Genomic DNA, 26,720 nt, shown 5'->3' with positions numbered 1-26,720 from the left:
GGGAGGCAGCAGCATCTGGCTGAGGAACATCGGCTTGCTCCAGCTTTGAAGCTGTCTGAGGAACAGGATTTTTTGCCTCAAAAAAATCTGTTTTTTTCTTGAACAATTTGCAGGTGGCGCACCTTTCTTCAACTTGCCCTACTCCAAGGCACAACAAGCACTGTGTGTGGGCATCACTATTGAGAATAACCCTCGTTACCAACTGAAAGGAAGGAATTTTGTTCCGGTGTCTGATCAACTGGATCCTGCCATCTCCTTCACTTATTGGTATACTGCTGGCTTTGGAAAGTTGCTGTGCAATTATTTAAAAAAAAAAAAAAAAATCTGTTGCTCTGATACCAAATCTTTTTTTTTTTTTAAATGTCAAAAATAACATTTTTCAGAAACATTTGCAGTGGCTTGTCAGAACTAAGAACATGCTACTGGGAAAGGAGATATAGCTGTCCATGATTCCAAAGGGTGGCTTCTGAGAATGTGCAATATATATATTGTTCATTTTTTAATGAACACACATAACTGCACTTAATCTATGAAAAAATACAGTTTAAAAATTGTGATTTGAAGTAATTTTGTTCACTGGTGAGTTCACCTGGTTTTTGTCATGTCTCTATGTAGAAAGAGATGAGGGATTCATCATACACCTAATACAAAGATTACAGGAATTCAAGATCTCTGCCTGAATCTTAAACAAAAGCCAGCAGGTTTATAAACTCACAACAGCTAAATTAAATTCAAACCTCCTTTACTGTAGATGTCTCTATTAATCACAGTGAGACAGATTTTTGAAAACATGTCTCCTTTTTACATTTAAAATGTGTAGGGACAATTTAAGTCACTTGAAAGTCTAAGTTTCAGACTGCTCCCACAAATCAGATACTTGGATATCTAAATGACAGCTGTGACCACAACTACCTATGCAACAAAAAGGGAGACACAGTTAAGGGGAAGCAGAAAATCAGTACCAACATGAACACCCTCTAGAGCACACATTTATATCAGTGTTTTTAGTGGGGGGGGGGGGGGGGGAAGGTTTAAATTCACATATATTTCAGGCTGTATCTCCAAATAAATGCAGATAAAAACTTATTTCAAAATAATTTGAAATGAGAAAAACATTGCATTACTTTGTTAATAACCATACTTACTTCCCAAATGCTCGCAATGCTAACGGGATGGGCATTTCTGCTATTGTCAACATAATTTTTCATTGCTATCTTTCAGAATAGCAGATTCAATCCGACACGAACGCAATTCTTTTACTGCCATGGTGTTCATCACACTGCCATACCTCAAGCATATCTTCATGGTTGACAATTATTTTCGTGTTCTCTAAGGTTTTAACATGTGCAGTCATCTGTGAATTTCCAGTGCTGTGCTCCGCTTCTGGTTCAGTGGGCTTCTGCACGCAATTTTCCATCATATAGTTCTCTCTGTCTTCTGTTTTGCTCTTTGCTGAAGCAATTTCTGAAGTCTAGAGTAATTAAAAAAAAAAAAAAGATTAGTGGAGAACCACCCTGCAAAGGTTCATAATTATTAATATTTTATAATTAGAGCTAATATTTTATATTTTGGGGAAACCATGCAATGACATAAAACAGACAACTTCAAAAATAATTTTGACTGTGAAGCAAATTGGAGAGAAAAAACCTTTCAGATTATTAAAACAGCTGATTATAAACTTTTTTTCCCTAAGGCCTATTTTATCCAATACATTCCTATTCAAATGGCAGACAAGTGAACACATTAATCAAAAACAACAAAACACACACAGGTGGACTGACAATGAGAGAAGTGAGCAGTTGTCAGCACTGTTCTCCCACCTTACCACCAAGCAGAATCAACATGTTTCAGCCAGTGAAGGATCCTCTGGATGCTTCACCACTGCTGCCTTTTTTAGCTTTTCCTATAAACCCTCTGGTCAGATGGGAGAAAAGCAGAGTCCTTTGTGATCATTCTGATTTCCAATTTGAGAGTCAGCAAATAAGGGATTCTTAAAGGCGATGGAGATGCATCTTTTGGAAGATCAAACAAGCTACTTTTGTGATATGTCTAATTTATACTGGCCTCAGGAGCGAGTCACTCGGGTTGCTTCCTAAGCAGAGTCATTCGGAGGGCAGCAACTATTACTAACACAAAGCAGTCATTTATAACTGTCTCTTTTAAAGTACTGAATACACAGGTTATGATCTTTAATTTGACATTTTTTTTCTCACTGAAATATTTAAAAAAAAGATTGAATTAGAAGGAATAAATCAATACATTGTTATGCAATATCATACTTCAGATCTTTGGGATAGCTGTCAAAACTGGAAGAGGATATTGATTCTAACCTTTACACCCACATCTTTTACTGAAACTTGCTGGCCTTCTCTCTTTGACTCTTTGCCACCATCTTCAGTGGTTTCTTCATCTTTTAGTCTGTGTACTATCGTTTGAACTGTTTTGACCATATTCTTTAGTTCATCAGGATATGGCGTTGGATATCTCTTCAAATTACCCTCCTGTGAAACAAAGAAAATAAGAGCAACAAAACAACTTAAAACATGAATATTCAATCAAATATGAATTTGACAAGAAGGAATTAACAGAACAAACCCTGCATATCTATTTTGCCATTTGAATTATACCTGGATAAATTTAGGGGTACTGAGGCTAAATTAGCTAGTCCCGGAAAACAAACAGTTTGTTGTCTAATGCATGCCCCATCCTGTCCCATTAAAGTGGTTGCAGTTTCTCCTTGACATATATTTATAGAAAACTCAAAATACAGCCCTTAATCGCTGTGAGATGCCAACGATACTTCTCAACTACTGTCTTGAATTTTTTCAAAGCATCATAGTTCAGTAGTATCCCAGAAAAAAAAGTATTGCCTTAAACCAGTTCACAGTTTAATAACATGTGCTCAATTTTAATAACATATCCTAATTGGCCAGGCAAAGGAGACACCCACTGATCAAAAACTTTTCTCCCTTGGGTAATTTAAAAAATATGAGGGATGAAAAGAAAATAGGTTTTACGCTTTTTAATTCTGCAGCTACTAATCAATGCAGATAGAGGTTGATCGCCATTAGCAAGAGTAAAGGGGAAGAATTAGGAATTCAAAATGGAGTTGGCAATACTGACCTTGGGTGGTGCCTCCCTTTCATCTTTATCTTCATCACATTCAAATGCCACCTGAGCACGCTGTTTTCTCTGCTCCTCCCACAAAGAGGGATTGAAACTTTCATTATCAGATATGAACAGAACTAAAAAAAAACAAACCACAATTCCAATAAATACAGGACACATGAAATTATATTAGAAACCATTTCTTTTTCATTCCTTTTATTAGGTGGGGTTTGTATTTATATCTGTGCTTGAGAAGGTAAAGAACCAAAAGTACCAGAAACTAAAGACTTTCTATCCTCAGACCAAAGCTATGCTGCAGCTCATTGCATTGAGAACCTGCCTGTTTTCTATTAATAGTGACTTCAGCTGCAATCTACAGAAAAAAATCTTCTGCAAAGCTGTATTTCAGTTTTCAAGTATTCTCACCAAAGGAACTCTCCTGAGCTGAGCTTGCCAACTGTAACAAATTATGCAGGCTGCTTTTCTGATATGTCTAATAAAGGCTGATATGGCAACACAACTTCATTTCACTAAGGTTTACATATTTCCACTAAAGAAAGTCTTACCTACAAATATGCCAGACTTCCAAATATCCATACTACTACTACTACTACTGAGCCTTAAAAATAACAAAAAAACCCACTAAAAACATTAAGATAAGCCCATGGTTAAGCAAGAATTATGATAATTACAGTTTTACAAACTATTTCTTAGATATGGCATTGGACAGATTACCTTGTTGTCACCATTTACTGCAGCATGCATGTTCATGATAGACACAACATAAATTGGTTCTGTATTAATCTGTCAAATTTTACTACAAAAATCCCCTGCATTCCTATATATCACATTAGCAATGAAGAGGTTGCTCACATAAACAGCTGCTTTTCAACATTCCTATACTTGCAATAGAACAGTGTTTCTCAAACTGGGGTCTGTGGACCCCTGGGGATCCCAGGGGGTCTGCGGGCCCCGCTGATCATCTCCTCCCTCCACCCTCGCTCAACTCCTCTCCTTCCCTTCCAGCGCCTCCTTCACGCCGGGGAACAGTTGTTCCCCAGCGTGAAGCAGGCGGTGGGAGGGAGGGGGAGGAGCGGGGATCCTGGGTCCATGCTGCTCCTAGAAGCAGCCAGCCCGTCCCTGTGGCCCGGAAGGCAGGGCGTCTCCATGTGCTGCCCCCAGCCTGAGCACCACTCCGCAGCTCCCATTGGCCGGGAACTCTGGCCAATGGGAGCTGTGGGGGTGGTGCCTGCAGGCAGGGGGCAGTGCGTGGAGACACCCTGGTCCCCTGCCTAGGAGCCACTGCCAGAGGGATGTGCCAGTCGCTTTCGGGAGCTGCCCGAGGTAAGTACCGCCCCCTCGCCCCTTCCTGCACCCTAACCCCCTTCCGCAGCCCAGAGCCCGCACCCAAATTCCCTCCCAGAACCCTCACCCCCTCCCGCACCACACACACTTGCCCCAGTCCTGAGCCCCCTCCCAATGCCCAAACTCCCAGCCCAGAGCCTGCACCCCCACCTGCACCCCAACCCCCTGCCTGGTGAAAGTGAGGGAGGGTGGGGGAGAGCGAGCGACTGAGGGAGGGGGGATGGAGCAGGGACGTGGCCTCAGGGAAGGGGGTAGGGCATGGCCTTGAGGAAGGGGGCGAGGCAAGGGCTGAGCGGGGAACCTGGGGGGGGGGGGTGTCTCTGAAAAATTTAAAATCAAAATGGGGGTCCTCAGGTTGCTAAAATTTGAGAACCGTTGCAATAGAAAAATAATTTCTAGATTATATGAACCCCAAATGTATCCTGTTATAGTCAAGATGATTAAAATTATATTTATTGAATGAACAAGGCAAATGTTGACATTTCAGCAAAAGACATCTTTGAAGACAAATTTCAGTTGACTAATCTAGATTTGGAGTGCATTACTATGTAGGTTTTTCCTACCTAAAAACAAATAAAGGATTCAATTTATAGTTCTTTTTGAAACCTGGTTTTGGGATGGTGACCTTTCTCCTTTGTGACTGCTTTGGAGTGGAGGAAGAGCACCTACTCCTCTTTTCTGCTTCCTTATATGGGGTCGGAACGACCCCTCACCCTTTTTGTGATAATACTCTCACAATTTGGGATCAGAATATATGTTAAAAGAACATAATTAAGGTTGTGAAGTCACAAGGTTACAAAGGTCACGCAATTCTGACATTTCCCAACTTCCGAGTACTTGATTTCACAACCTTAATAACGTTACTTTAACTTTTTGCATGTGGGTAATTTCCTGGGTTCTCAGAAAAAGCAAATTAAAAAAAAAATCAGAAATTCCCCATCATGTGGCATCATGTTGATAACCACATGGTTCATCAGCAGAGTTGGAACTTTTACATTCACTGCACAGAACTCTGCCACTTGAGCTGAAGAAATAACTGATAACGGAAGTGGGTTGTCATCCTCCTTGTGGACTAACACTAGTGGGGGATGAGACACTTTGCCAGTAGGTTTCAGAGATATTTGCTAACAGCAGATGAATGGTGAGAAAAATGGAGTCTAGGATTTCATTCCAAGCTCTGAAGTGGCCAGGTATCCTTCTGCTTGTCCTCCAACAAGCCTAACTTCTTCTGCCCTGACCCCTCCAACCTGTCCTTGTGCCATTTCTTCCTCACCCCTGGCTCCTCATTCCAGACACATTCTTGTCACCTAGCCAGTCCTTGTCTCCATTCCTCACATGTCTCTTCCCAGTTAGTCTCCTTGCCCAACCAGCCCTATTCGCCACACTCCCTGAGTCCAACTCTCTTCTCTCATTCCTGTTCTCTCACTTCCCGAACTTCCAGTCTCCTTGCCCAGCCAGTTCCAGCTCCTAGCTTCTCACTCTTTCTCCGATCTCTCTTCTCCACCCCAACCCTCACCTCATAATCGTAGCCTACCTATCAGGGTTCCTATTGCTAACTCAGTCTTCCCCTTCCCCAGCTTCTTTTCCCAATCTCTTTGCCAAGGCAGTCCTAGTTCTTTCTTCACATCCAGGTCCTCATCAGATCTGTCCATCACCCACCCCTTCTCCACTCCTACCGATTCTCTGTTCTAATGTCCTTTCCCAAGCACTCCCAGTTTCCCCAGGTTCTCATCCACTCTCAGTCCCCCGCCACACTCCCAGTTTCCCTTGCCAGGAAACTGGTCCCAAACTCCTTACCCAACTAGTCCCAGTCCTCCCACTCACTCGCCCCAGTCTTCCCTTCCTCTCCCTAGGTTCCTTGTCTCAATCTACTTCTTCTCCTACCCTCACCCCCAGTCCAGCTCATGCCTTTTGCATCAGAGTCAGGCAACTTCCTCCTTTACTTTACCTGGCCACCAACAGAAGAAACAGTCTCCCTGCTCCCAGATCCGGTGCCTAGCTCCACTGGATCAGAGCAGCAACTCTGCTGAGCTCCTATATCTCTGGGCTTGTGCATGCTCAGTTATTCTATGGCAATGGCACATGAAGAGTTTGGTCACACATAGGAGCTGCTGCATGCTCAGTGTGGACAGAATCTTTGGAAATTCTATCTGCAAAGTTCTAACTTGTCTACCTACCATGTGCAACTTAGATTTTGCAAAGGCTTACAACTTAGCCAAATCTGGGTGTTTTTTCATGGGGACAGCAACAGCACGTCCCTGAAACAAAGGCCACCCGTGGACCCCCACCAACTTTCAAGTTCCTGTGCCAAAGCATGGACATGCTAGAGCTTCTCAATGAAATGGCTTTAAGAACTTTTTTTTTTTCCAGTATGGCAAAACAATATATTTTTCCCTAACCTCATTCTTGGAAATGGCCAAACCATTCTGGATCAAACTTTCAAAAAAAGTCAGTCTGAGGCAGACACCAGGCAGAGCAATTTCCAGCCCGAAAGGTTAATCTTTGGCAAAATTATAAGCAACTGAAAACAATATCTCTTATAATGGGATGAGTCAGGCAAACATAATAATATAAGGCACTGCCAGTCCTGACTTCTATTTCTCTCTCTGTCACACACACACTCTCTCTCTGTTGCCCCCCCCCCCTTAATAATCCCTGGACTCGCTCAGTTCTACCTCTGAGAAGTTATTGTTCACATTCTTCAGACAAATTTTCATCAAATTGTTCTTGTTTTTAGATCTAAAAAGTTTTATATATTGAAAGTCATGTTCTCTGAACTCTTTCAATTTTTAATTTCACTGGTCAGCATTTTTGACAAAAAGAATCAATTCCTACCATCTTCACTCCTTGGTTGCTGGGGGAACATGTAATTAGTAAGCACTGTTTTCTGTGTTTCAGGGTCGACTTCTTTTTGAAGGGGGATGAGCGGTTTAGACTGAGAAAAGAAAAAATACATGTGTAATATTCAAATAGGATCTCAACATTGAAATCCCTGCTGCTTATCTACCCAATGCAGATTAGATTTTGAAGACTGTGATCTGTCTGGCATTAATTCCCATGTATTCTTCTCTGAAGGATTTTTACAAGTTATACAAAACAAAGTTATATCAAAGAAGTACATATTTAATAATAATAGTGTGGGAATTATATAAACAAACACTCTATAATAGTCTATTAGAGATGCATAAAACGGATGGATATGTATACACAACAAAGTATTCCGTTTCATTCTAGGACATTTCATAGTCCCAAAATATTCTACATCTGGAGTGTAAATTATCCACTTGAAACTGCAGGGAAGTGCATAGAACAGAACAATTTTCTAAACTAAAATTTGATCAGGACAATAGGTTCAGTGCCCTGCCTTACAAAAAATGTAAAGGATCCTGAAATTACCAGTGTGGCTGCTACCTCTGTTTTATATTGCAGCTGAAATAATGTATTTCTAGCAGCATAGTACCCCTTAACACCAACCTGGGCACTGGTTCAGTACTGACTCAAAGAGAAGAGAGAGTGTTATCTACTAAATTACCTGCACTACCAACACTATTGGATTGCCAGAAGTATGAATGTCTCCCATTCATGTGCCACTCACTGCTGTTTAGCTTATAAAAACTGAGAATATTACAACCCAAGGTTGTCTTGGTGTATCTGCAAATTATCACTTTTTACCCAACTGATTACTCCATAAAATTAACTATTTCTATTGACAGTAACTTGGACAAATATCAATTATACAAACTTATTAAAAATACTTTTCACCTGATTGTCTGATAGCCACATCGCAGTCAGCTGTTGTAGCTTTGTAAAGCTATACGGCAAATTCTTCAGTCTGTGAAAGAAACATCACAATATTCAAGGCAAAAAATTAATCTAAGTATGGCTGTCAAGACTAATGGTCTATTCAGAAACAATGCTATATATATATATATATATATATATATATATATATATATATATATATATATATATTGCCTCTAAAAAGCTTGCAAAACATTTAAAGAAAATATTGTTAGATAAATAGAAAGGTAATAATTTGAGCGGCAAACCGTTTCATTTCCAGTAAATGCTAAAGCTGTATTGAGAAAGATAATTCCATTTTGTGGAGAAGTTCAATATTTTGAAATTTGGTATTGTTTTGTTTAGCTACATCCTCCTCCCTCCTGCCTGCCGCCCTCCCCCCCCCCCCCCCAAATGTCTAAACTGTCACTAAAGCAAAGGAGAAAATCCAAATGTTGGGCTTTCCCAGATCTGCAGACCCTAGAACTTCTGCGGTCTCCAACTCTGAGACACTCCACCTGGTGAGCTGCCAAGGAGCCAGGTAGGCAAGCTGGCAGGAAACTAGGCTGTGTTCCACTGGAATCCTGCTTCACTTCCAGAGGAACTTTGCCAAAATCGAATGATCTCTGTGAAATGTTTCAATTTCAATGGAATGGCAAATTCCTGCAAAGAAATGTTTTATCACAATTTCACTGACCAGTCTAGTAAATGCAGCGATGCATTCGAAGTACTATACAGTGTACTGTGATAGTATTCTGTATCCTGTCTTGTACTGTTCATACATATATGGCATTCAAGTCTTTCCTGAAATACTGATTCAGATAGTCTTAAAAATTTAACTCCAAAAGAATAAATGTTGATGATTATGAATGAGATGAAGCTGTGCCACACAAGGAAAAAAAGATATACATTAAAACCACTTGGGCTTAACAACTACAACATATCTGCTGGATTCACATGCAGCTGGAAGAGTACAATAGCAATACAAATGTGAAATAGTGCAGTTCTGCTTCATGAATCACTCCTACTGCAGTGACTGGAAAGGAATAAAGAAGCTTTTACAAAATGTAGAGGCGTCCAAATATATGCAGTAAGACGATTAGTGTGACAAATAATAAAATATAAATGAAATGTGTTATTTTAACTTTAAGATGAGAAAGAACTCCAAGAGAAAGATCACAACATTTTTGGAAGGGTGGAGTGAAAAGGATTATATTTTGTAAAAAATGTCTTGGAGACACAATGCATTCCAATCTCTGCAATGCTTCTACATTTTATGCCATAATTAACTAAATGAATGCAATTCACAAACCTATTGTCACTTAGATTGATGACTTTTAATTTCTGCATATCACCCATTTCGTCAGGGAGAAATTCAAGCTTGTTGGAATGCAGAAATAGCACGGTTACATTTTTCCAGTTTCCAATCTGAAAAAATAAATGATTATTCAGCTTTACAACTCTACTTACACTGATTCACAATATTAGAATGAACACATCTAATATTAAATTTTATTTTGTGTGTACAAAATAACACATCTTCTTAAATATGAAAGTGAATATACCCATTATAATATTAAGTAAAAGTAATTATTCTTTTCTTCATTTTGTATCATGTTGTTTATGAACTAACAATTCAGACATTACTTTTGCAAAACCAAGCTTGTCTCAGAATATTTCAATACTTGGATTGCAATTGCTTGAAAGCCACAATATGTACATCAATGAATTTTTACAACATTTTCAGAAAATCCACTCACAATCTGTCACTTTGGTATCTGAAGTGAACAGAACTAAGGTAAGTATAAAATATAGTCTATATCCAGGTAATATGGATTAATATTGGCTCTGAGCAAAAACATACCTCTGGTGGCAGCTGTGTTAAAAAATTATGATCTGAAGCAAAGGTCCTTATGTTAGTGAGTTGCCCAATAGATGAAGGCAAAGCTTCAATCTCATTGAAACTACAATCCAGTTCTTCTACTGATATTAGCCTGAACAAAATTAAAGAAAGTCAAAATATTAACCTGATATATACATAAATGCTTACTTGCTTTAACAATATAATTCTTACTACAAATAATTTTCATTATAATTAGAATAAATTTATTTACAATTAAATTTATGGATGAAAAAAACGCTTCAGAAACCTAAATAACCATTAAAAAATTCAGATACTTTTTGAACCGGAACTATACTGATACTCTCTCCTCATATATTCAGGCAAAGTAGACTTTTCCCTGTTAACTATCTGTAGCCTGTTTTCCAATCTCCGCTACCCCAACGCAGTCCTTAAATCGAAATGGCTGATGACCTAGGTACCTCTGTCGTAGGGCCCAGCATCTCCACTTAAAATTTTTACGCACTGCATCATACAGTGCTGTTTGAAGCACACCAGATAATGGAAACATTCAAAGTGGACAAGCCAGAATCAGAAAAATGTCAAGCTGGGGCGGCAATGAAGGGATAAAGACTTCTTTAGTCCTAAGAAGTAGGAATATGGCATGTAGAGAGCAGTTGGTGCCAATGTGATGAGGACCTCATTAAGCAAACATTTTTTTAAAGGTAAAGAAACAGGGCTGACATGCAAACTTAACTTATTGTTTTACACGAGCTGCTTCACTTATGTCTCACAGTAAATAAACTGCAATTTGTACCTAAGCACCTTAAATTATGTTTGGACATCAGAATTCAAAGTTAACAAATTTAGTACAGCTAGGCAAAAATAACATAATAGAATGAATGAATGCCTGTAAGTTTTTACTATATCCACTCATTTAAAAAAAAAAAAAAAAAGTCTAAATTCTCTACAGTATTTACATTTTGAACCAATGTACCTAATAACAATAAAAGATGAGTGGTTTGGCCCAAATCTGATTTGTTGACTCTGTTTAATCGGGGAAGAAATTCATGTTTCATTGTTAAAATGGAATGTATAAAATACCTGTTATTTCAGTTTATTTGAAATGTTTACAGTATGTAACTCACGCAGCCACAAATATGAAGCTGGGACCTTTTGTATACACTATGTCTCTCTACATTTTAATTTGACTGCATGTTTTACTGAACTCATAAGAAAGGCTACGTTTTACTCATGGGGAATTTTTAGTAAAAGTCATGGACAGGTCACGGGCAGTAAACAAAAATTTACGGCCTGTGATCTGTCAGTGACTTTTACTATATCCCCTAATTAAAACTTGGGAAGGGTGCCACGGGTGCTCTGGGGGGGAAGGGGAAGGGCGGTCCGGGGGTGCCATGGGAACTGGGGGAGGTGGCCCAGGACCCCTGCTGGTGCTGGGGGGAGGGTTGGCGGGACTGGCAAGGCAGCTCTTAGGTAGCAGAGGGGCCGGGGGCTTTGCACGCTGCTCCCGCCACAAGTGCTGGCTGTGCAGCTCCTGTTGGCTGGAAAACCACAGCCAATGGGAGCTGTGGGGGTGGGGCCTGCGGGCACGGCCAGCACGGAGCCCCCTGACCCCTCTGCTGCCTAGGAGTTGCAGGGCCATGCCAGTGGGAGCCGGGAAGCCCTCCACCCCGAGGTAAGCACACCCTGCATTCTCCATCTCCTAACCCCCTCCAACACACCCAAACTGCTGCTGGCCATGGGGCTGCCCGGCTTGGTCAGCCCCTGAGCCAGCACCGGCCACTGCAGAAGTCATGGAAAGTCACGGAATCCGTGACCTCTGTGACAGACTCACAGCCTTACGCATAAGTATTATTTTATTCTCCCATACTTCCAGTTCATTTCTCATATATATTGATGCCTGAATTTCTGAATGCAGGATTCAGCTCCTTGAAAATACAAACAGTTACATACAGCCAACTAGCAGTTGGATGTGAAGGCTACTGTTGAACATCATTATCTCATGGAGAGAGATTAGTGCAACCAGTCATACCAAGCAAAGATATAGGTATACCAACACCATAGAAAGTAGATGATTGTTAATGAAGAACTTGCAGAAAAACAAGGCAAAGTTTTGTTCAGGTGAAACACTTACCCTCCTATGGAGTCTGGCAAATACATCAACTGGTTTTCATCAATTTTAAGTGTTGTTACTTTCTTTAGTGAACCTGTTGTAAAATGAAAATCTAATCAAAAAAAGGAGTATTCAAATAAGAAAAGTGTAATTTCTTCAAATAAAGGAAGTTGCAGTTAAGAATAAATGTTACTGGCAAGTCATGTCTTCCATATTACCTGAAATCTTGGGAAACATATATGCTATGTATCTCTTGAGGAAATAAGCAGATTAGTTTATAGAGTTTCATTTCCAGCTCATCATATGTCAGCCACACAGAAAGGATAAACCCCTCATCTCTAGTTAAAGTTAATACTTTGCCATTCATTTACAAAAAGTTTTCAAAATTTGTGATAAAACTGCAATTCCAGAATGTTACTCAACCATGCATTATGATTTTATCCAATGTCTTGCACATTTATGAACAGAACAGTTTAAGATTATGGATTTGCTTTTGGGTCCATAGGCTATTCCAAGTTGTATTCCATAAAGTTTTGTCCAACAGCTACCTTAATTTTTTTTAAAAGCGCATAAATTAGATGATAATACAAACCTATGGACTCTGGAAGTTGCTGAAGTGAATTACTGGATAACAGCAGGTCTTGTAGGCTTTCACAGCCTGAAACACCTTCTTCAACTATTTCAATGTTGTTTTTAGAAACATCCAAGTAGGTCAGCTGTTTCAAGCTGCCAATTAACTAAACGTGAGGGGGAAAAATGGGTTAACTCTGCAACTTCAATCAACTAAGAAAGCCATTATTTCTGACAGTCTACTGATTCTAAAGCCACGTTTCTCAAACTGGGGGTCCTGACTATTGTAGTGGGGGTCACGAGAGTGGTGACTGCTGGCCAGGCGCTAAGCTCTGAAGGCAGCGCTGCCACCACCAGCAGTGCAGAAGTAAAGGTGGCATGGTATGGAGAGGGGTTGTCACAGCCTGAACTATTTTCAAAGGGGGTCCCAGCAAAAAAAGTTTGAGACCCCCCTGCTCTAAAGTATCATGCTGCAAGAGAAGATAAAACAAAGTATTATTAGCATCATGGTGTAATTTGATATTAAATAGCCAAACTATATCATGCTACTAAATTTATTTTTAAAATATCAGAATATATATATAAATATTAAAATATTTAAATATCAGAATGTGATGTATAGTTGTATGCATGCCTGCACAGTTTAAATGTAAACAATCCAGTTATTGGGGTTTCTTTTTAAGATTAATTAATTTTACAATTCAGTCTCTGGATCAGTAAGTACTCTTCCAATTTGAAGACTTAGGTTCAGGAACACTCCTTAATTTAGCACAAGCGGAGACTGTACCTAATGTAACATGGAAGTGTCAATTTATCATAGGTGAAGCAGCATTATTGCTCTTCAAGCACTCAACTTTCTCCCTGATGCATACAGTTTTTGTAGAGTTGAACCCTACCTTCCCCTAAAAAGCAACTCCAATGGCAATCATTAACTGGACTAGGTTGAGGGATTAAACAAACAAAAACCTAAGCTCTTCATATTTTTACTTTAACTTTCTTATTTTTCTGCATGGCTCAAGCATACACAAATGTTTATGAACACTAAACCAGCTAACAACACTATATGTCACTTATGGTTTTACCAAACTTAGGCTGTATAGTATAGAGAAAGGCTTAAAAAAAAAAAAAAAAAAAAAAAAAAAAAAACTTATCCAAGGAATAATTCATTGAAATGGGAAGAGACTAAAGATGGCTTTAAATCAGTTCCTAGAAAAGTTCTGTAGACAAAAGTAGACTGACTACAAGCCTCAAATGTCAGAAGAGCACTATGACGTTATAAGTCTGAAAACAAAATACATATTGACCATACTTTGAAGTACAATTTATAAAAAAAAAAAAAAAATCAGCAAAGTTCCAAAATAATCAAATTGCTGTAATTGTAAGAACATAAGAACGGCCATACTATGTCAGACCAAAATTCCATCTAGCCCAGTATCCTGTCTTCCGACAGTGGCCAATGCCAGGTGCTCCAGAGGGAATGAACAGAACAGGTAATCATCAAGTGATCCAGCCCCTGTCTCCCATTCCCAGCTTTTGGCACACAGAGACTACAGATACCATCCCTGCCCATCCGGGCTAATAGCCATTGACTGACCTATCCTTCATGAATTTATCTACCGTATATACTCGTTCATGAGTCGAATATTTTTGGTAAAAAGGTGACGCATCAAAGAGCGGGGGGTCAGCTTATAAACGGGTCTACACCACAATTTGATGATTTTAAAACTCTATGGAATCATTGAATTGAATATCTAATACATTGTTGTTTTGTTTACCTGGAGCATCTGCAGGCACGGAGCCCCTCAGCACCCAGTGGCCATGGTTTGCCGTTCCCACCCATTGGCTGGGAACGGCAAACCACGGCCACAGGGAGCTGAGGGGCTCCGTGCCTGCAGACACTCCAGGTAAACAAAACGTTCTGACCTGCCAGCGGCTTACCCTGAAGGGCTGGGAGCCAAAGTTTTCCAAACCCTGAAATATAGGGTCGGCTTATGAAAGGGTCACACAGCTTTTGCTATTTTTACTTATCCATCTTGGGGGGTTGGCTTATAAACGAGCGGGCTAATGAACGAGTACATATGGTAGTTCTTTTTTGAACCCTGTTATAGTCTTGGCCTTCACAACATCTTCTGGCAAAGAGTTCACACAACTCACAGTCAACCTTTTGTTTGTTTTAAACCTGCTGCCTATCAATTTTATTTGGTGACCCCTAGTATATACTATTTATTTTAAGGCTCATTAGAACAGGAATAAAATGTCAGTATGGACCATACATAACTAACTGAGATCCAGAATATAGAGCCTGACCCTAAACCTATTACAATCAATGGGAGCATTTGCACTGGCTTCAATTGGCTTAATCTCCTGGCTATGTGGTACTGTTAAATATTCTTAATTTAAGAAGTTAATTGACAAGACAGGTACTACTACACAGTTAAAATACAATGCGTTTAAACATCAAAAAGACATACCCCGGGGATAAGAGTTAGTCTATTACCATCCATCCAAAATTCCTTTAACCCACTCAGTTGTTCAAGTACTTCCGGCTGTTAAAAGAATTTTAAAAAATCAGATACAAAAGAACAGTTTAAATGCAGCAGTGAAACAGTCAATTCAGCCATTTGAATAGTCTTATTAAATGAGATTTTTTAATCCTAGTTTTAATTTATACTTGCTTTGTGTGGAGCCACAGAACACAACGCAGATAACTAACTTTACAAAATGTAAGTCTCTGACAAGTGTAAGAATTTGACCAAAATTTTTAAAACAATCTTTACAAAAAACTTAGTTTGTTTTCCTTTTGGAACACACATTAAATAAAGCTTACATGTACCTATTGCCTTTCATACTGAGAGATCTAAAAAACATTCTATTAATTTTACACCTCAGCATGGCTATTTATTCAACAGCCAGTTAAAGTCTATTAGATCCTAGACCAACTTCAAACCTGTAGCTTAAAACCTGTAATAATGTAGCAGCAAATCAAAAGGTGTATATGGGATAAATGAACCATTATATCAGTGAAGAGAATATTTTAACAATAAGTTCCTATTATAACTTTCCTCCTTAATTTGTCATAGGCCTCAAAGGAGGACATATAGAAAACAAAGGAATCTACAATTTGTTTTCCCATTTAAATACAAATATTTTCTCAAGCCCCAGGAAAGAGGCAATACCACTTGACAAAACACACATATTATGTATGCTTCACTGAAAATATTTATACTTTGTTCCTGAAAAAACAGAGAGAGTATATGATGGAGGTATTGGCTGTAGCCCAATAGTTAAGACTGAGTTGAGTTTTGCACTTAAAACGTGGATTCAATCACTTAATATGTATGAAGAATACAGCAACCTCTTCCTAAAATTACGGTTCTTACTACAAGTACAGAATTAATTTTCTGAGAATTCCCAAGCAAGTCCTAATTAGTTCATGAGTGAAGATTTAAAGTGGATTCCTTAAGAAATTAAACATTCATTGCCAAAAGATCTTCATAGAACAATGCAAACTCTTTAAACTTTCTAAGTAGGAGGGAAAACAGAGGCATAGAGGGATGAAGTGACTCATCCAAAGTCACAAAGCAGCCCAGTGCCAGAGCTAGGAACAGAAACCAAGTAATCTGATCCTCAGTACATTTTCTTAGTACACGGGCTAGTAGTGCATAGGGAAGTGCATGGTACAACAGCACTCCTCAAACTCTGTCCCACACAGCATTTACTAGGGTTACAGAGAGTCGGCTGATCACACAGTGTTGGCTCTTCATCATGTTTCCAATTGCTAAATTCCATTATAAGTCAGCTAAAAATACATTGAATACTTTCCTAATATTACTTTTCTGTATCAGCAGTTGCTGTAGTTGCTACAGAGACATTATGCTATTGTAAATGGGAGAGGAAGTGCTTGTCTGCACCATCATAAATGGGAGAGGAGGCAGTCTTCCCTATGACAAGGTCTGTGAACCCCAAGCCAATACTCTTGTGGGCACTACCCAAAACAGCAAGTAAATAATAATTTATCTTGAGCCCAAATAGTTTACATTCACTATCTATCGCTAGAAGGTTCCTCTTTACAGTTTATGTTTGCCTGCCATACTAAAGCAAATGAAGACTTGGACCATTTAATTATTTGATTACCAAATAAAAGAATCCCTATGCCTGCATATTAAAATGCATATTAAAATACACCTTCTACCAAATGTCACAGTCCTATCACATCATTAGGGTTTTTTAAAAAGGAAAAGGGAAAATAGTCAGTCAGAATTTTAAAAATAGATTCCATAAAGCAGTAAGAAGTGTATGCAACATTTGTTCAGTAACATAGCTCATAAGCTGATTTTTACATTTTGATGTTGATTAAAAATAGATTTAAGGATAAAGATTTACAAAAAGATTCTAAGCTCTGCTACTTAGCTAAAACTCACCACTTCTGTGAATTCATTACTTCCTAAGTCCAATCTCTCCAGCTGAGTCAGTCTGTTCATGGTTCTGCGCATGGAAGGAATTAATAAGGAATTAGATTTTAAAAAATACCAGTTACATCCCATCTTCCTGTATTCATACTAATACATGTTTTTAATCAGCATTAAATAGTGATGCAGTTTTGTAAAAAGACTGATACTTAGTCAGGGTCAGATTTTCATACATTGTTCAATTGAATAACTACACATTAATGATCCTGCTGACTAAATCACACAAAAGAAGTCAGAGCTTTAAGTCATCTAGTGTCAGCTAGTTTAATTTTTGTAAATTAAATTATGACCAGTATGGTCATCTCAATCATTCCAAGTCATTCTGTAAAGCTACTCTCCACTTACACTTCCTTCCATCTCCCCCAACTCATTGTAATCACTTCAGAGTTCTCTCTTGTTACATCAGCGCTGGCACAACTATGGTTCGCCCAGGTCATCTGGACTCTGGCTCAGGGCTAAAAATTTCTGTATAGATGTTTGGGCTCGGGCTGGAGCCCAAGATCTGAGACCCTCACCCCTGAGCTGGAATGTCTACACAGCAATTTTACAGCCCTACAGCCCGAGCTCTGCAAGCTCGAGTCAGCTGACCCAGGTCAGCTGTGAGTGTTTTATTGCTGTGTAGATGTACCACCTATGGCAGTGATTCTCAAACTTTTGTACTGGTGACCCCTTTCACATAGCAAGCCTCTGAGTGTGACCCCTCACCCATTATAAATTAAAAACATTTTTTATATATTTAACACCATTATAAATGCTGGAGGCAAAGCGGGGTTGGGGTGGAGGCTGACAGCTCACCACCTCCCCACATAATAACCTCACGAGCCCCTGAGAGGTCCCAACCCCGTTTGAGAACCCCGATCTATGGCCAGAATGCTGGTTTTCCATCTGCCTTCCCTCACCAATATGAGCATTGCATAATGGATTAGCTATGGCCAAAAAGAACATGGCTGACAACTGAAAGTTTTTGACCCCCCACTCAAAGGCTGACAGCATTATAATAATATAACTCTAGCAGTAAACAAGGCACATTTTTAATTCACTCCATGAAATGTATTCATGTATTCAGTGCCTATTTTTATATTTAAGAATTTAAGTAAGGTGAATTAAAAAAAAAAAACAAACATTTACTTATATATAATGCAATAGCTGAAGGACTATAAACAATTCCTTAAGTTATTTTATATTTCTAATAAATGTTTGCTTTGACTGATTTCTTGTTCCATTTCCAAACATTGTGCCATTGTGCATAAAGCAGCTATTCCTTTAACTTAAAAAGCAAGCAAGATTTAGGCGAGTCACATTAAGCACTAAAGTGACTTAAAATCTTAAATAGAGTTAAGATAGCATTAGGGAGTACAATAATGTTTCATATTATACAAAACAATCAAAATCTCAATTTAGTTAAAAATAAAGAATTTAACAGACACAGTTTTAATTAAGCTTTAGACCCCAATACTGCAAATACTTATGGCCATGGATAACTTTATTGATGCTAGCAATATCATTTACTTCAGTGGGAATAACACACAGCTTTAGTTACGTGCATATGTTTGCAGGAATTGGCCCTACATAGTGCAAAAGTAACTCTTCCTAAAAATCATTTGCATTTTTTTGTTTGTTTTAGGAATTGGTAACTGCATTGTTTACAATCAGAACAACATTTAAAAAGCCAATGAAAACGTTTCCAAACTGAGAAGCTTCTCAGTTTCTGCAAATATAAAAAATTATTTGTCTTTACTTTTAGCTATCAAATAAACTGTCTATACAATGTTCAGTACTCTTGCTTTCCTTTCAAATAGAAGATCTATTTTTAATATGCATTACAATAGTTCCTATCCTTCAATCTCTAAATATTGGATCAGCTTAAAGCTAAATAATGTATTTGGCACAAACTAAGGTTAATTTAGTTCCTTGGCATTAATTACCCACTTTGATTAACAGCTTTAACAAGTGCTTTTTGCTTCAGTGTTAAATAGTTTACTCAAACCTAATTCAGTAGGCGTGCTAGCTCTATGTTACTATAAGTTTGTCCAATGACATCTATGATTAAAAATAAAAATCAACAAGTATCAATAAGTGTGAAGAAACTAAAGGAAAAAATACAGAAATATAAACATGAAAACAAGCAAGAAAATTGTTTAGGCTCTGTAGCAAAATATTAATTCAGGCTGGTATACCTAATTAGCGCCAACAAAGCATTTTCCCCTTTGCATCTACGTTCCAATTTCTTTTTTCCTGTGTTATTATTTAGTTCTATATTGATTTTTTTCATCCAAACTCATTCTTCACAGTTATAAAGCACCTTTATTTATAAACATATACCTGGACTTTTAAAAGTATTTTAATTTAGATGTTTGTTACAGTCCCTGCCTTCACTTCATAATTGAAGGTGGGCCATGCATTAATCTGCTAATTACATCACCTGCAAAGTAGACGCAGGGTGCAGAGAGTCTCAGCAGCTATGCTGGGTTTCTTCCTTAACCATATCATATATAGATAGTGCTCCTCTCTAGGGCCCCAAATCAGCAAGGTACTTTTGCATGATGTTATCTTTAAACACACAAATAAAACCAATAGCTTTGAGTACCTTGCTGAATTAATCCTGGAAGACATGGAAGAGTTATGGCAGCAGCTGTGTTGCTAGGAAGATTATGGTGGCGCTAGTCAAGACTGCACAGTTAAATTTATTTTTGTGCATACAGAATGAAATCCTGGCCCCACTGAAGTCACTAGCAAAATGCCCATTGACATCAGGGGAGCCAGGATTTCACCCATGAAGCATTACAACATTCCTATCAAAATTTTTATCCATAAGAGAATTACGCTTAAGTTACTGATATCTTCTCTTATACTTAACTCTATCTGCATGTAGGTTTTCGTCTGGGAATTACCAATATATTTGCATTTCAACTGTAACTATATGCCAAATATCCCTCACTTTGAGGGATGTCAGTTTACATATACCACGAATAAAAAATCATGAAGCTAAAGGTAAAGAAAATTCTTTACGTCAAATGAACGAATATCACAGCATTTTAAGTTCTCTTTCTGAATAATGTTTTTAATATCACCTTTTTGGGGTCATTGTCACACGCTGACAGGTGAACCCTTCACCATACAGGGCAGGGGTGGTCAACCCATGGCTTGCGAGCCACATGTGGCTCATTTACAGTTAAAGTGCAGCTCGCAAAACCCCTCCCTCCCCAATTCTCTGCCTACTAGACTGCGGGGGAGGGGGTGAATAGCCTCAGGCCTTCTGCCCTGCAGAAGGTGGGACTAGAGGCTACTGCCAGAGACAACTGGTGCCCGATGAGAGTGTATGTGTGTGGGGGCACAATTTAAAGGTTCAGTCATCGTCCCCAACAGCTTTAGTCACACAACCCCAGGCACACCTCCCCTTTTACCCTCATCGGCCCCTCCCTGCAGCTTCCAGGTGTTAGCTCTGTGGGGAGAGGCAGCATCTCTCCCTGCTGCTCCCAGCTGTTTGCTGCTGCCTCTCAGCTTTAACAGCTGCTGTGCAGGGAGGGGGCCTGGCTGCATCATGTGACAAAGTGGAGTCAGCAAACCCTGGCAAAAATCGGGGGAGGGGGGACACGACACATGAACCTCGCCCCCCACCCCCGGGGCAGTCACACCCTGCGCAGCTGAAGCCGCGAGCCCTGGCAGGCGCGCTCTGGCTCTCGAATTTCTGAAGACTGTCATATGTGGCTTGGAGGGTCAGAAAGTATGGCCACCTCTGATGTAGAGTATCTAAACATAATGTGCAAAATAAGTCACAATCAATTCTGTCCAAGAAAGGATTTCAACTGTATGCCATTACTTGCATATATCTCAAATGAAAACAGTCTTAGTTAAGTAGGATCACCATGTGGATTAGGTGGAAAATTAAATTACTCAGGACAGTGCCAGACCACAGAAGTAACAACGTCAGCTTCCTGGGTTAGTTTGTCCCATGCTAGAATAAGGAGAGCAACCCACAATCACTGCCTGAAATTAAGAGGTGAAGGAAGGCACTAGAAGTGATACACAATCTAAAAAATAAAGCATACAGTTGAATTTTACTATTAAGACAACCCAAGATTAAAATTTTAATAAGCATTTTACAGCTGTGGAAACATGATTGGGGGATACTCACACTAGCTATGTTAAATGATTCAGTGAAGTGTTTTGAAATACATCTTCCATAACAAATTCCACAGAACATAGGTATGTACTGTGTTGTATTTTATCAATAATAAATTTATTCATTATCAACGTTGCTCAAAAACAAGTGAATCACATTCACTCACTCTGAACAATAAGCGCCTATTAATCCCACATACATTGAATTTAATATTAGAATTTGAATAATATCCACAAAAGATTTCAACAGTAAAGTCAAGAAGACTTAGTGCCACTAAAATAAATTTATGCATGCACATACAGAGAGTGCGGCAATGGTACACTAAAATTTGTCAAGATTTCTGGAGAGGGAAATTGATGGATTACAATTTGAAATACTTTCAACTGGAATCATAACATTCACAGAGCTGGATTAAGGCATAATTCTTGGGATGCAGTCCCAGTGACTGGGGGGAAAAGGGGGAAATTAACAAAGTACCTAGTCAGTAAAAACTCAAGTATCTGAGGCAGAAGATCAAGGAGTCCACTGGGTTAAAAGAGCAAGAGCTAATTTGGAAAGCCAGGACAAGGAAGAGACTGAACATGAGGAGGAGGAGGAAGAGTTTCTGCAAGAGGGCTGATTCATCTGGGTTTGATCATGAAGTTTTGGTGAATCCTGGGCCAATTAAGGCTCAATCCACTTTTGAAAAGTCATTAAGAGTTTACTGGTTCAGAGTAGCAGCCGTGTTAGTCTGTATCCGCAAAAAGAACAGGAGTACTTGTGGCACCTTAGAGACTAACAAATTTATTTGAGCATAAGCTTTCGTGGACTACAGCCTACTTCATTGGATGTTAGTCTCTAAGGTGCCACAAGTACTCCTGTTCTTTTTAAGAGTTTACTGAAACTGAAAACCAAGCAGGCATGTACCTTAAATATTCCATCTGTACTTACTTTGGCAACATTTTTAACTGGTTTTCTCTCAGTTCCAATATCTGGAGTTTAGTTAACCTGTAATATAAACACGATAGAATGATTGACCATTAAAAGGTAAAACATTTCTATTTTCTGACAAAACCCAAACTTTGTGATAGAAATAGAAATTGTATTGGAAGTTACTTTTTGTACAACTACTAAAAATCATTTAAAGACCAGAAATATTTTTCACTTAAGACTGCAAAGATAGTCTGTACAAAAAGTCACACAATTGTAATCTCACCTTTTCATTCGTTTTTTTTTTTTTTTTAAACTGGATCTCTCTTCTGATTATTTGCTCTTCCTTGAGCACAATTGTTCTCCTCTACCCACAGATTTTTGTACATTTCAAACAATTCTTAATTTATATAAATTCTCCAGAGATGTCAAAACAAAAGGTTGTTTGAGGGGAAAGGGCAGGATTAAGGAAAACAAATTAAAACACAATTTCTGATATAGGGAATATGTTAGACCAGAGGTAGGCAACCTATGGCACGCGTGCCAAAGGCAGCACGCAAGCTGATTTTCAGTGGCACTCAGACTGCCCAGGTCCTGGCCACCGGTCTGGGGCTCTCTGCATTTTAATTTAATTTTAAACAAAGCTTCCCAGGGCTTTGGAGCTGTGCTCTGGCTCCACTCCAGCTCCAGGCAAAAACCTGCAGCTCCACTGCTCTGGAGCTGCTCCACGCTCCAGCTCCAGGATCTGCTCCAAAGCCCTGCCTTAAACATTTTAAAAACCTTATTTATTTTACAGACAACAATAGTTTAGTTATATATTATAGAAAGAGACCTTCTAAAAACATTAAAATGTATTACTGGCACGCAAAACCTTAAATTAGAGTGAATAAATGAAGACTCGGCACACCACTTCTGAAAGGTTGCTGACCCCGTGTTAGACCATATTGTATATTCTATACATATACATAAAGCTATGTTAAAACAATACCTCTGGTCTCTAGTCCCACAAGTACCCATCACAGAAATGTAGGGCTGGAAGGGACTTCAAGAAATCATTAAGTCCAGCCCCCTGTGCTGAGGCATGATCAAGTACACCTAAACCATCCCTGTCAGGTGTTTGTCCAACCCATTCTTTAAAACCTTCAGGTGGGGATTCCACAACCTCCCTTGGAAGCCGATTGCAATGTTTTACTATCCTTACAGTTAGAAACCTTTTCCCTTATATCTAACCTAAACTTCTCTTGCTGCAGATTACACCCATTACGTCTTGTCCTACTTTCAGTGGACATGAAGAACAACTGATTACAGTTCTCTTTATAACAGACCTTAGCATACTTAAAGTTCTGTCCCCTCTCAGTCTTCTTTCCTCCAGACTAATCAAGCCCAGTGTTTTTAACCTTTCCTCATAGGTCAGGTTTTCTGAATCATTTATTGCTCTCCTCTGGACTCTCCAATTTGTCCACATCTTCCCTAAAGCGTGCCACCCAGAATTGGACAGAGTATTCCAGTTGAGCACTCACCAGTGCTGAGTAGAGCATACTGTTAATATACCGTTATTATACCAGAATATTAGTCTTTTTCACAACTGCATCACAACCTTGACTCATTCAATTTGTGACCCCTATGGCCCCCAGATCCTTTCAAGCAGTACTACCACCTAGTCAGTTACTCCCCATTTTGTAGTTGTGCATTTCATTTTTCCTTCCTAAGTGAAGTACTTTACATTGTCTTTATTGAATTTCAGCTTGTTGAATTCAGACCAATTTTCCAATTTGGTAAGGTCATTTTGAATTCTAATCCTGTGTCCAAAGTGCTTTCAAAATTGCTCCCCCTCCCCAAAGCTTGGTGTAATTCCCAGATTTTATAAGCATACTCTACATTCCATTATCCAAATCAGTCATGAAAATATTGAATCGTATCGGAACCAGGACTGACCCCTGAATCGTATCGGAACCTGGACTGACCCCTGTAGCACTCCACTAGATATGCCCTCCCAGTTTGACAATGAACCATTACCAACTACTCTGAGTATGGTCTTTCAACCAGTTGTGCACCCACCTTTATAGTAATTTCATTTAGACCACATTTCCCAAGTTTGTTTATGAGAATGTCACATGGGACTGTCACTAAAATCAAGATACATCAGGTCTACTGTGTCAGCCATCTGATCAAGTGGCCATTGGATTCACCTTGGACTTCCCTTCTCAAGTTTCCTTTCTAGTCAGCTCATTAATCCATTTTTCTATTTGGAAATTGCCTGACCTTTCTTACAGTAAAGCCTTGATGCAAGATAAATAACCTCTCAGTCTCTGAACTCAGCTGCTTGGCCAAGATAAATTCAACGGGGTCTTGACATCCAAGCAATGTAGCATACCCTCTGGAATTCTGTGGATTAAGACAGAAGTGACAAGGCTAGATGAAATGTAGAAACTGCCTTCGGTATAAATTCAGACAGGATCATGAGGACAAGAGTTCTTCATATTACCTGCTGGCAGTCCTTCTACATTACAGAATAGGACATTAAAGTTCCCTGACTCTAGCAGAAGTAATAGCAAAAAAATTAAAGGCCATGATATGCAGCAAATAGACTTAAGGGGCTCAACAGAAGATGCTATGAGAATATGGAGAATAAACTTAAGTTTCACTGAATATTAGCAACCAAATTTAAGGGAGAACTGGAATGCCTATTAACAGTATCATTTTTTCCCTCCAAAGCTTTCTCACGCTTTTGGTCACATTTGGGTGATGTGCATAAAAAAGTGAACCATCACACCCTATAATACTGTAATAGCTACATTGTATCTTTATAGAACTGGTATTCAATTCCAATTCTGACCAGCTCGCTGGAATGGCAGGATGTCCAGAACTACAGATTGAGAAGGAACTATTTTTGTTCTCCTGTACCAGAAGGGGACTCAGGTGTTCTTTATTCTCATATAGGACAACAAAGTACATTGTTTTCAGATAAGGTAATGTCTGCTAGAATACTCATCTGGCAGCACCTCCTCCCTTTTTATTAAAGGTTTTACTCCCTCATACCTAGATCACTTGCGCTGGTGAATTAGGATTTCTAGGAAAATTGTGTTTGCCTGAGCAGATCCTTTGTGACAAGCAGAATGATGGGTCTTTCACCAGGCATATCTATTAAGATCTTGGTACCATGGCATCTTTAGCCAATCTATGGCTACGAAGTTAAACCTCCTGGAGAGCTTCTGCAAGATTCTGTCCATCATGGACATTAGAACATTTGTTCTGCTTGCCCAAAGCTTCTTGAACCTGCTGAATGATCTCTTTGCCTTCCTGCTAGTCTTGAAGGCCCTTCGGTCCACTTCACGCTAACCTCAGTATCTGTAAATCTCCTAGAATATCACTGGAAACTATCTCCCATTCTTCTGACCTCATCTGCATCTAGCGCTACCAGACCACTTCTTCCTGCTGTATGAATCACTGACAGAACAGAGACATTGTTGTTTCTGTTGCCTTCCTTAGGCCTGGTCTACACTAACCCCCAAATTCGAACTAAGATACGCAACTTCAGCTACGTGAATAACGTAGCTGAAGTAGACATACCTTAGTTCGAACTTACCGCGGTTCAGACGCGGTCCACACGCGGCAGGCAGGCTCCCCGTCGACTCCGCGGTACTCCTCTCGCCGAGCTGGAGTACCGCAGTCGACGGCGAGCGCTTCCGGGATCGATTTATCGCGTCCAGATCAGACGCGATAAATCGAACCCGGAAGTTCGATTGCCAGCTGTCGAACTACCGCGGTAGTGTAGACCTGGCCTTAGACTTATTCCATTTTCTCCTATGTTCAAGTTATCTCCTCAGCTGGTTCCACCTACTGAGACAAACACTTTGGAACTCTGGGAGATACAAAACCTCTTATATGTACGGGAAGGATGAGGTGATCAAAAGACAGTTTTACTTCATCTGCTGGCCTTCAGGAACTATATCCAAATATCTTGAATGGTATATGGGAATCAAACAGAGATGTTTATTTAAAACGGAAACACTTAGACAACCTTAACTATAGATGTCCCTATGTAGTCCACCTGTATTAAGTATGTAAGGTTGTCTATCCAAATCATAGCACACAATATATATTTTACATGTTATTTCACCCCAAAAAGGCAACAGAAAAAACCTTCTTGCACTGTTGGGAAATGGTATCTCCCCCTGCAGCAGAAAATATGGTATGTATTATGAGACAATAATCCAAAATGCATAAAATCAAAAAGGGAAGCAACATGACACCTGTCTCAAAAGTGAGTTGTGCAATATTCCTGCAACATCTGGGGTTCTGAACTTTAAACAAAAAACACACACTATATTCAATCTTACCAAAATTCGGTTTTTTCGTATCCATTTTAATATGGACTGCACAACACTTGAAAGATAAGATTAAAAATGAGTTCACAGCACT

At 39.3% G+C, this 26,720-nt stretch overlaps 1 protein-coding gene across 1 annotated transcript in view; it reads right to left on the bottom strand.

Annotated features, from left to right (window-relative positions):
• ERBIN (erbb2 interacting protein) overlaps positions 1 to 26,720 on the bottom strand; it is a 232,135-nt gene that overhangs the window by 47,851 nt on the left and 157,564 nt on the right. The window contains exons 8-19 of the mRNA XM_065407058.1: positions 22,320 to 22,376; positions 17,219 to 17,282; positions 15,269 to 15,343; positions 12,820 to 12,964; positions 12,249 to 12,321; positions 10,118 to 10,247; positions 9,566 to 9,681; positions 8,236 to 8,305; positions 7,309 to 7,408; positions 3,124 to 3,245; positions 2,331 to 2,501; positions 1,289 to 1,471 (exon numbers count right to left, since the gene is read on the bottom strand). Of these exons, the coding sequence (XP_065263130.1) occupies positions 1,289 to 1,471; positions 2,331 to 2,501; positions 3,124 to 3,245; positions 7,309 to 7,408; positions 8,236 to 8,305; positions 9,566 to 9,681; positions 10,118 to 10,247; positions 12,249 to 12,321; positions 12,820 to 12,964; positions 15,269 to 15,343; positions 17,219 to 17,282; positions 22,320 to 22,376 (1,306 nt within the window). The remainder of the gene's footprint in view (positions 1 to 1,288; positions 1,472 to 2,330; positions 2,502 to 3,123; positions 3,246 to 7,308; positions 7,409 to 8,235; positions 8,306 to 9,565; positions 9,682 to 10,117; positions 10,248 to 12,248; positions 12,322 to 12,819; positions 12,965 to 15,268; positions 15,344 to 17,218; positions 17,283 to 22,319; positions 22,377 to 26,720) is intronic.

The sequence above is a fragment of the Emys orbicularis genome, chromosome 6, assembly GCF_028017835.1.
Source record: "Emys orbicularis isolate rEmyOrb1 chromosome 6, rEmyOrb1.hap1, whole genome shotgun sequence".
Lineage (NCBI taxonomy): Eukaryota > Metazoa > Chordata > Testudines > Emydidae > Emys > Emys orbicularis.
Note: the sequence above shows the minus strand (reverse complement) of the source record. Positions and strands in the feature narration are given on the sequence as shown.